We start from the raw sequence: 11454 nt of genomic DNA on the forward strand, positions 1-11454 counted from the left end.
AAGATGAAAAGAAAATACCATCTAAACTTTTCTAAAGACAGTCAGTTCTCCAGAGATACATTCATGTAAGTTCCCACCACCTAATTGTATTGCGATTCATTTAACATCTCAACTGAATTTGAATTATATTTGCATTTATTTTTTAACCAGCTTGCAGTGCATCGTTACTTCCCTAATGTACATGTAAGTGAAGAGGAAACTGGCTTTCCTTTGCTGTAAACAAAACGTGGTTCTCAGCTTGGCCTGCATCCCATGTTATCTGCTGGAACGCCACTCTTTTATGAACATGCATATAACAGTTAGAGTAGCGTTTATAAGGTTCTTCAATTTTCACCAAATTTTGCACCAAAAATTATATCAACCAATCAATCAATCAATCAAAAAAAGAAAAAAAGTTTACTTTACTTTTTGTTCAGATTGTCATGGTTTTAAAACCTGTTCAGCAATTAGAGGATTACTCCAATTTCAAAATTAAAATTTCCTGAAACTTTGCTCACCCCCATGTCATCCAAGATGTTCAATTCTTTCTTTCTTGAGTCACAAAGAAATTAAGTTTGCTAATCAGATTGAAGGTTAAAAATGCAGTTTCATTGCAGCTTCAAAGGGCTCTACACGATTCCAGCTGAGGAATAAGGGTCTTATCCAGCAAAACGATCAGTTATTTTCTAAAATAAATGCCAATTTATATACTTCAATGATAGTCTTGTCTAGCTCTGTGGTGCACATGTGTACTCTGTGCACTCCGGTTCAAGACAGTTAGGGTATGTCGAAAAACTCCAATCTCATTTACTTCCCCAACTTCAAAATCATTTGTGGATAAAGTGTATAAATATTTTTTTTAAGAAAATGACTGATTGTTTTGCTAGATATTTAGAGCCTATTAAAGCTGCATTGAAACTGCATTTTAACCTTCTATCCGTTAAGCACCATTGTCCAATTCCACTATATGGAGAAAAATCATGGAATGTTTTCCTCAAAAACCTAATTTCTTTGTGACTGAAGAAAGTAAGACATGAATATCTTGGATGACATGGGGTGAGTAAATTATGATGAAATTTTTCTTCTGAAAGCGGAGTAATCCTTTAACAAGTACCTACCTGAAGCTTTTTCGGATGATTTCTGTTTTCCCGTTTTCACTGAATTTCATGTTCACCATCTCCACCCACATGACGATCCAGTGACTTATAAAAGAGCATCTTCAGCCCCGATACGAGAGACAACGGCTGCTGTTGTTATTGCTGAAACTCAGGATTTTACAAGACTACACAAGAGCAGTGAGTATATGTTTTGAGGCCATTACCAATGACTTACAAACTAAAGACTATATACTGTACAAACACACTAATACAAAAAATGTTGGCTTAATAATTGACAAAGTATTTTTATTATGTTTATCAAAAAAGTTTGCTTAAAATTTTTCACTTTTTTTACTTCAATGTCAACTCTCTTGTTTTACAGATGAGTGCATCCAAGCAGAAAAGGTTTGTAACCATGCTCAGATTGCTAACAATGGAAGCTGTGCACTTCATTATTGCCAATAGTATTGGGATCTTAATGTTTACAAATCTTGATGTTTAATCATATAACGATATTCTATGGAATTGTGTGCTTTTAATTTTATAGCAACAGTTTGGACAGCAGGACCCCTTTTCTATTCTAACATGACAATGCATCTGTGTATAAGGCAAGGTTCAAAATGAAATGATTGATTCAGTCAGTGTTGAAGAACTTGACTGGTCCTAATCCCATCTGAGCACCTGTGTGGCTTTAAATGCAGACCTAGAGCCAAAAACTCTTCATCAAACACCAATGACTTGTACATATAGGTCCAGCCATTTTAGACACTTCCAAAACTGTTGCAACAGAGATGGAAATACATTTTTTAAATACAAGAATCATGTTTCCATCTTTGCTGCCACAGTTTTGGAAGTGTCTTTTTCTGATCTAAAGAAGGGGGTGTCCCAATATTTTTGACCATAGTGTATGTACAAGTAATTGGTGTTTGATGATGAGTTTATGGCTCGAGGTCTGCATTTAAAGTCACACCAAAGGTGTTTAACTGGGATGCTTTATGATGCCATAGAAGAACCTTTTTGTCTAAATGGTTCCATAAAGAACCTTTAACAACTGAAGAACCTTTCTGCTTTAAAAAAGGTTCTATTGTGGCAAATAAGGTTCTTTAGATAATAAAAAGGTAAGCAAGAAATGTTTTTTTTTTAAGGAACCTTTGACTGAATGGTTCCTTGTGGAACCAAAAAAGGTTCTTCTGTGGCATCGCTTGAAGAACCTTTTACAACACCTTTATTTTTAAGAGTTTGGGACCAGTCAAGTTTTTCAACACTGACTGAATTGATAACTTCTTTTTTAACCTTGACATATACACAGATGCATTGTCATGTTAGAATAGAAAAGGGCCCTGTTCAAACTGTTGCTATAAAATTAGAAGCACACAATTCCCTAGAATATCATTATATGCTTAAACACTAAGATTTGCACTCATGGAAATTACTAAATTAGCCAAACTTGTTCATTAGAAGGGGTGTCCCAATACTTTTGGCAATATAGTGTATGCGTACTATACTTGTCACATTATATCACATTACATGAATGACGTAATGCCAAATGTCAAACAATATTTTCAATTACAAACATGGCAAAAAAATAAATAAAAAAAAATCAAATATTGGATGGGACAATTTAACCTTTTCTATGGTGGTTATGACCCTGAAATAGAAGTAAGTGATGTTAAATTCAGCACTGGTCTGTCTGTTTGTCTGTCTTTGTGGCTAATGCAGTGGTGAGGTGAGAATCGGACACTCTCTACACCCGAATGAGGGGAGGTTTATAGACAAAAGGAGAAAAACTGTTTTTCAAAGCCTGCAGAAACTCAAGATACACTGCAGTCAGGTCAAACATCTTATATTTTATAGTTCTATCTACTATTCTTTCTTGAAATGACTAACAAATAGTGTTGTAGCTCACGTTTGCATCAAACTATGTGTGTTTCAGAATGAGGTGCCTCACATTGCATTACTGGGTTCTGGAGGAGGACAAAGAGCCATGGTGGGTTTCCTGGGATCCCTGGTTCAGCTCAAAAAAGCGGGTCTTCTGGACTGCATCCTTTATCTGAGCGGAGTCTCTGGATCCACCTGGTATGAACCCTGAGAAACAACAAACACAGAGAGATTGAATTGAGTTGAATGTCAAAAATGACAGCAGTATGTTCTTCTCTGAAGGTGCATGGCCTCCTTATACCAAGAACCAAACTGGTCCACCAAACTAGAGACTGTGAAAGACAAAATCATCAAAAGACTCAACGGCCCTGCGGTCAGCTGGGGAGATGCATATGACAAACTGAAGAAATATTACAAGAAAGACAACTTCAGCTTGACTGATGTCTGGGCAGCTTTGGTCGTCACAACATATGTGAAAGAGGTCTGTAACTATTCACAACACAAACCTGCATGAACTGCTAGTCACATTTAGTCTTAAAGTGCTGTATTTTTACTAGATTGTTGATCATGGGATGCCAAGGAACCTGAGGCACAGATGAATCATCTCCTGATTACATAAAACAAATCTACCTGCTATAGTTAGGTGGTAATAAACAACATTTTGGGAAATAAGTAATTTGTGATAAAAATAGAGTTCAACAATTTCACTTAGAATGTAAACAATGCCACTGAACCAAATGAAACGTGTACATTTAGCTGATTATTGCTGCTGAAAACGGTCAATTATCATGTTTTGGGGCGTACAAAAATTGGTCAGACTGGAATAAACATACTATACTACTACAGACTGTAGATTGAAGTTAAATGCATAACAAATCAAGAAAAGAAATGCAAAAAAAGGTCTGAGGAACAAAAGGCGTTTGTGGTTGGCCAAACTGAACCAGGATTTCCAGGGCAAGAATCTTGACAACATTTGTGTTTGTGCTTATTTCCAGTCAGGTATGTGTAATATTAGGCTAATATCTCAAATAATACTGCTTAATGCATCTTTACCACCTATTAACTTTAGTTTGTCAAAATATTGCGCCCTTTCCTGCTTACTAAGTCCTACTCTATATGATTTAGCAGCTTCCACACATTTTTCCCATTATTCAGACAGCATAAATTTACAGAACAACGAATTGGTAAGGCCATAGGTATTCAAAGTATTCAGTGCCGATATACAGTCATGTGTGATATTGCATTTATACAACAGTTCAGTAAATACATAAACAAAATAACAATGGAGTGTTGTTTTCTCCACAAGCGAAGTGATGGTGAAACGGCTGTTGGACTCTAATATTGCACTCTTATTTGCCAATCAGATTCGTGAACCAGAAAAACAGTTGTATAAATAAAAAATAAAAAATATATATATACACATTTCCTTTACAGATTGACGAACACAAACTGACAGATCAGTGGAACCAGCTCAGTAAAGACCCGTTTCCCATTTATGCAGCGATTGACAAACAAAGCAAACAGGTGGAGGATGGAGGTCTGTGTTGGATTGTGTCTAGAAAAAGGTTAGTTAGTGTGCTCATATCAGCTGTTATATGGCCATGTTTTCTGTCTGCAGACCCCTGGTTTGAGATCAGCCCACATGAAGCAGGTTATTCCCTCACTGGAGCGTTTGTGGGAACATCCAGCTTCGGCAGTCAGTTTGACAATGGCTCGAAGAAAAAACAACAGCCTGAAATGGACATGCTGTACCTGCAAGGTAACAAACTCTGTCTCAGGAAAGTAATATCAACATAGACTGAACACTTAACTTGTGACAAAACTATAACGGAGTGTATATTTACACTCTTGTTGGCAGAGGCTATTTACACTAACTCCATCCACCAGTGTGGGGTATGGATAGTCAAAACTACAATAGATGGCTATTAATTGTCAGCTCCAGTGGTGCAGAGGATAAACCACATGTTTTACTCTTTTCAACGCGACCAATCCGGGTTCGAATCCCCCTTCTGGCGAACTTTTTTCCTCCCTTTTCAAATCTCATATCATATTGGAAAGGCATTTATTTTCAATAAAAATAAAGGACATAATTGAAAAGTTGAAAATAAAGTATTGGTTGGTGTAGGGAAGGCCCAAAATGGCAGTACCATTTAATAAATTGAATTAAAACTACACTCAGTACATAATTACTGCATACTGTTTTAAATGTACTGCAATACTGAGGTGCATGTGATTGCATCTATTTGCAATAAGTGTTATAAATGTAAGAAAATCCTGCTATTTCAATTTAGTGTAAATAGAATCTATAGCTATTTGCACTTATTGTAAATAGCATCGTTAAGAAAATATGCTATTTTCACTCAGTGCAAATAGCCGCTGCCAAACTATAAACTTGCTAGAAATGAAATGTTAGAAATGTTAGAAATAAAGCAATTTAACAGCATTAACAGCATTGTGAGTTCCTGTTTTACAACAAACAATTTAAGGCCTCAAATGACTGTTATATTTAACATTTTGTTTTGAATGCATTATGTTTTTGTTTCATTTATCATATACATATATCATTTATTATACACTTAAACATTAATGCATTTCCTGCAGGTCTGTGTGGCAGCGCTTTAGCCGATGAAGACGAGATCTTAACATTCTTCTGGGAAAAAATAAAAGGTGCAGATGCATTTCAAGATTCAGTTCTGCTTAAATGTGACGGTCATTTCAGTATCATGTGAACTTATTACATTTTCTCACAGAGTTCTTTCAAAAACTAATCCCTGTAAAAACGAGGACGTTTGACAAAATGAGTGAAGGTAAAGCATTTTTTCGCATTTCTGCTTTTATTTATAGTTGTGTTCTTATTTATCTTTTGAGTCAACTGAACTATTAAAATTACTAAAAACAACAAAAATTAAGAAGTATTAATCTTAGTCTAATCCTTATGCTATAATGGATCATGAGAATGTCATCTAATTCATTTTAGTTTCAAGTGGGATTTGGACAATTATGCATCTTATTGCAAAGTGTTACCGAACAGATCATGAGAATGTCATTACATTTATTTTAGCTTCGAATCAAAGCATCTTAAATGGGTTATGAACACTATTCTGTGTATGTTTGCTTGTTGGAAACTCCTGATATCTGAACATGATGAATCAGGAGGTGCAAAGCACTTACATTCAAGACATTTTGCAGTGTGTTTATATTTGTTCAACGTGTGTTTTCTTTAAAAGACCCAAAAGCTCCAACTGAAGAAAAGTGCTACCAAGTGCTCATGGATCTTGTGGACATGAATCTCTCTGTTTTGAATGGCAAAGATCCTTCTGATCTCGATCGAACCATCAGAATAACAATGAACGGTAAGAGTGTTAAAATTCAAATAGAGGTGACTAGATATTTTTTTGTTCTTTTTAGAGTCTAGTTATCATCTGAATGACATGATGTTTCTGGATAGACACATTTAATATTACTAAACGTAATTGTCCAGAAAAAAACTAAAAGTATGTTTCTCTCTTTTACAGAGTTCGGTGGAGGCATACGTAGTCTGATTTTTCCAATTGAACAACTGAATCTCGCTGATAAAGAAGCTGCAAAATTGTATATGAAGCGATACACTAAGGATGTATGTAATGATTTGCGTTCGTTCAGTTTGGGGCCTTTTGGTAAGTTAAATTGTCTGTATAACATATGATTTGAACAGCATTGTTCTCTTTTGATTTCTAAATGCATAAACCGAGCAGTGCTAAGCTTTCATTTTTTTAACAAACTGATGCAACAGAAGAAATTTTGCATGAAAATAATTATAAGCATGACTATTTAAAGGATCAGTTCACTCATTATTTACTCACCCTCATGTCATCATTATCAAAGCACAAATGAAGATAATTTTAAGCAAACCTCAGAGATTTCTGTCCCTCTGTTAAAAGTCTGTTCACCCAAAACTATGACTGAAACGAAAATTTATTTTTCGAAAATAAATTGCATACCCCTACTTTAAAGCAAAAAGCTTAAGACATTATACTGAAATATCAATTAGCAGAAAAACACTATACAGAATATACTAACACACTTTGCTAAATTTAAGAACCGCTGTGTATTTATATTTCAGATCTTTTCTTGAGCATTTGTACATGCGTAAATAAGTGGATCTGGGGCAGGAATTATAACTTCCTCCACAAAATGACAGGTGAGAACAAACCTGAGAACACCTAACAATTCAGTCTGAATAATATAATAAACAGACTCATATGCCGTGATCCCTCAGATGAAGCAGTGCCTGTCGCTCTTCTGGAAAGTAAAGCGAGAGACTATGAAGATGCAGGACTGTTGAACAACTCACCCTACTTCTCAGTGCTGAGAGAAGAAAGAAACATTGACCTTATCATTTCCCTGGATTTCAGTAATGGGGATCCTTTCATGGTATTATATTAATTCATAAAACGACATACTATAATAAAAGTTAAAAGAATAGATCCCCTAGAAATCATCATTTCTCTTTGTTCAGTAGAAAACAATAGGAGTTTTTTAAAGCTTTTAAGCTTTTGACCACAAGAGGTCACACTAACCTTAAAACACTGATAGATAATTACAAATGCTGTATATCATTTAAACAGATAAAAAACATTAAAACCATTCAAATTTAAGTGCATATGCTTTCATTTAAACAATATTTTTCTATAACAGCTGGAGAGAGGCATCCACTAGCATTCCCATTCATCTCAACCTGACGATTTCACTGAATAACAATTTAATTTCAACTGAAATCTCTAACCCTGTTCAATAAAATAATGCTGTGTTGCTTTTCCACTGCAGACGGTGAGAGAAGCTGCAGAGAAGTGCAAGAAACTTAACATCCCTTTCCCTGAAGTCAACATTCCCAGCGAAGACGTGGAGAAACCAAAGGACTTCTATGTGTTCAAAGGCCAAAATGCTCCAACCGTGATTCACATCCCTCTGTTTAATGTGGCCAACTGTGGAGGCAAGTTAAGATTGTTTAGCTGATTGAAACTTAAATGCATGTATAATATGTGCTTATAAGTGTTTTACTGTTTCTTCAGATGATGTTGAGACCTGGAGGAACAAATATGCCACCTTTCAAGGTTCGTACAGCCCTGAGATGATCACTGATCTTATGGAAGTCGCTGGCAAAAATATTGTTAACAACAGAGAGAAGCTGAAGGAGCAGATTCGAGCGGTCGTTGGGTGAAAAGTCTGAAAATCAACGATGTGCAACGTTCTACAACGAGGCGGCAAAGTCTTTACTTTGAATGTTTTTCCTTTTTTAAATTTAAAATAATGTTTCACTTACTCTTAATGTTGACACATTCTTTAGTCTTTTGTTCTTTAGACAACTTATTTTGGGACCATCGGTTACCTCTATTTCACCAAACTGATTTCTCAAAAAAAAAAAAAAAAAAAAAAAAAAAAAGTGGCAATATCTAAGTTGTTGACTTTTAGGTAGTCTTTCCAGACCCATTAACACCATTATTTGTTTATTCAGACAGATTTGCAGATGCAGAATGTACATAGAATTGAGAGGCAGGGTTTTAAACTGCAATGGGCCAATCACAGCACAACAGCAATTGTCATTAACCAATAAATAGATAATCATTAATAATCTAATTAACCGCAACACAACTGTCCATGTTTCTGGCTTCCAGATTGGCGCAAGAGTAAGTTTGGGAATCAAAGTCTATTTTTACAAAATAGATACTATGATACTATAATATATACTGGTGTATTACTTTACAAAGAGTAAACATTTCTTCAAAAATGTTGTGTCAGCTTCGGGTCATCACAAATACTATGTTTATTTAATTCTGAATGTTGGTACTTATAATTCAGTACATTTTTGAGTTTTGCCGTTCTGTCTATTTGGTGCTGGCTGTGCATTATGACTCTTCACGTGAATTTATTTTGCTAATATTATTATTAAAATAATATTGTATTTTCTACTTGCTCTCCTTTGCATTATTAACATGACGGTGTAAATGTATGTTGTATAATGTGCCCACACTGTAAAAAAGTAGTTTCAACTTAAAAAAGTGTTTGTGCTGCCTTAAAATGTTATGTTTACGCAACTCAAATATCCAAGTCATCACGTATTACAACTTAACATTTCACGCTGACTAAACTTTTACTAAACTAAAATTTTAAGGCAACACGAACACTTAACTTTTTAATTTGAAACAACTTTTTTTTTTTTTACAGTTTAGGGATATACATAATAAAATAATACAATACTAAACAAGAGATGACTATCTTAGTTACTTAGTAACACCAGCTCTCCTTTCCCCATGTTGACAGAAATAGTAAGATGTTACTTTAGTTCCAGAATAAATGTGAACATGCATTAATTCATCTCACTCACTAAAAAAAAAAAAAAAAAAAAAACCATACAGTATTCAAAATGAATAAAAAGTGAAATTCAACTCTGAATACGACGCAAACCTGCAATAATCAAATATGTTAAATACAAATATCCTTTATGTATTTAATCCCATTTAATTAACCCATGTCTTTGCTGCTGACCTTCGATGATCCACTTCATCCATTGAAATAAACAAAAAATACTCAACATAATCTAACATTTGTTCTCTTTTTTTACTGCTAAAGATTTCACATTTGTTCTTCTGCGGTCTACTGTGCAGACGTGAATTTATATATATATTATATATATATAAATAAAACTTTTTATATTAAAAACAAACAAGCAAGCCCTGCCCAGATTTAAAAAGTAACGCAAAAGTAATGTAACGCATTACTTTCCATAAAAAGTAACTAAGTAATGTAATTAGTTACTTTTTTAGAGAGTAACTCAATATTGTAATCCATTACTTTTAAAAGTAACTTTCCCCCACACTGACCATAACAGTGATAGCTGTTATCCTAATTCCTAAATAATAACTTTTTTTTCCCCCCAAACTAAACTTCTGTAATCTGAATCAACCAGGGCAAACTGGACAAAAGACTCCAAATCTACGCATAAAGAGCACTCACATTCTTCATTACTTAAGTTAAGAACGGGAGAACGTGCAACACACAATATGGTGGAATACCCCTGCAATAAAAAGAGCCAATCGTAATTGGTAGGGACTGCACATGCGCATTGGCTGGTCTAGCTTGGAAAATAATATTTTCTTAACGCTATATGAGCATTAGAAAATAATATTCACAAGACAATTGTTGTCAGAATTCATTAGTGATTTCAAATATTAAATATAAGCTATGGTAAACAGCTTTTCAATATTTGATTTTTCAAATATCAAAAATCTCAACACACACTACGCATAATGAAAACCTTTTCCTGTAAAATAAGGAATATATCCATATGTTGGGCAGGATTCAAATGGACTCGGTACAAAAGCCCGCAAAAACAACAGGCAAAACAGGAAGTCGAAAAGATGACTTTACATTTAATGACCACAAGAGAGCCCCAAAATCAAAAACATCATAGAATGGAGATTCTCCAGAATAGTAAGAGAAACAACATTTAAATTGATTCACAAATGTTACCCTACTAAAGCCTTTCTTAGAAAATATAAGTCAGATATTGAAGTGAACTGCTGTTTCTGTCATTCCTCTGAAAAAGACTTCATTCATTTGTTTTGGCAATGCACCTATACAGAAAAATTTTGGTCAGATTTTGTAATGTTTATTCAATCTTATTTTGTAAGTGACTTTTCTTTTTGCTTTAAATATGCTTTCTTTGGATTGTTTGAATACTCAAAAGAGGATATAGGGAAATATTACATCATTATTTGTGTTTGCTGTTGGCTAAAATTCACATTCACAAACAAAAGTTTACTGACTCTAAACCTCTCTTTTCCTTATTCAGAGTGGACTTAGAAAAGTATATAGAAACTATCCAAATTTTTGTTAATATGAAAGCATTGAAAACTGTATCCTTATATTTTTCCTTTGTGTCTACTTGAGATGTAATCATGTTTTGTTTATTATCCTGGCAACAAATCTGTATTTTTTTCTCCCTATTCTCTGTTTTGTATTATGTCTTTTTTTGGATATTTGTAATTAATTGTTTGATTTGTTTGAGAAAGAAAAAAGGAGATTCTCCAGAATCATGTTTGAAGTTATTTTAGAATAATGAGCATTTGTGTTGTTTGAAATCAAATGACCAGGATAAAACCTTATTTGTAGAGAATAGTTTATTTATTCATTGGAACAGAAGCAATCACAGTTGTAATCACGTCTGTGGTATGGTAGATTTGATTATTAACAATCATCAATTTGTTGATTAAAAACACTCATAAAGTGAATTCCTGCCAAAAACACCAGAAGTGACCTCTTTAAAGTGGTTTTTTACCAGAGGTAACTCTTAAGGATGACTCTGGGTGACAGCTATCCTAAACTACTGCGCCTCTCTTCTTTTCTTTAATCATCCAATAAGAATCCTCCTTCCCGTATAGGAGGCGGGACTATAATTTTTACAGCCAATCGGAGAGAAAAGGCTTTTCTCAACCGTATTTGCATACACACTTTATAAAGG

At 34.3% G+C, this 11454-nt stretch overlaps 1 protein-coding gene across 1 annotated transcript; it reads left to right on the plus strand.

Moving 5' to 3' along the window:
* The first annotated feature begins 1458 nt into the window (after positions 1-1458).
* On the plus strand, positions 1459-8154 carry LOC141334965 (cytosolic phospholipase A2 gamma-like). The gene is made up of 14 exons (XM_073840185.1): positions 1459-1481; positions 2796-2907; positions 3010-3152; positions 3237-3435; positions 4389-4491; positions 4573-4713; positions 5556-5621; positions 5705-5761; positions 6182-6307; positions 6470-6610; positions 7057-7134; positions 7213-7367; positions 7761-7926; positions 8006-8154. The coding sequence occupies exons 1-14, from the start codon at positions 1459-1461 to the stop codon at positions 8152-8154; spliced, it is 1659 nt and encodes a 552-aa protein (XP_073696286.1).
* The last annotated feature ends 3300 nt before the right edge of the window (positions 8155-11454 follow it).

The sequence above is a fragment of the Garra rufa genome, chromosome 5 (assembly GCF_049309525.1).
Source record: "Garra rufa chromosome 5, GarRuf1.0, whole genome shotgun sequence".
Classification (NCBI taxonomy): Eukaryota; Metazoa; Chordata; class Actinopteri; order Cypriniformes; family Cyprinidae; genus Garra; species Garra rufa.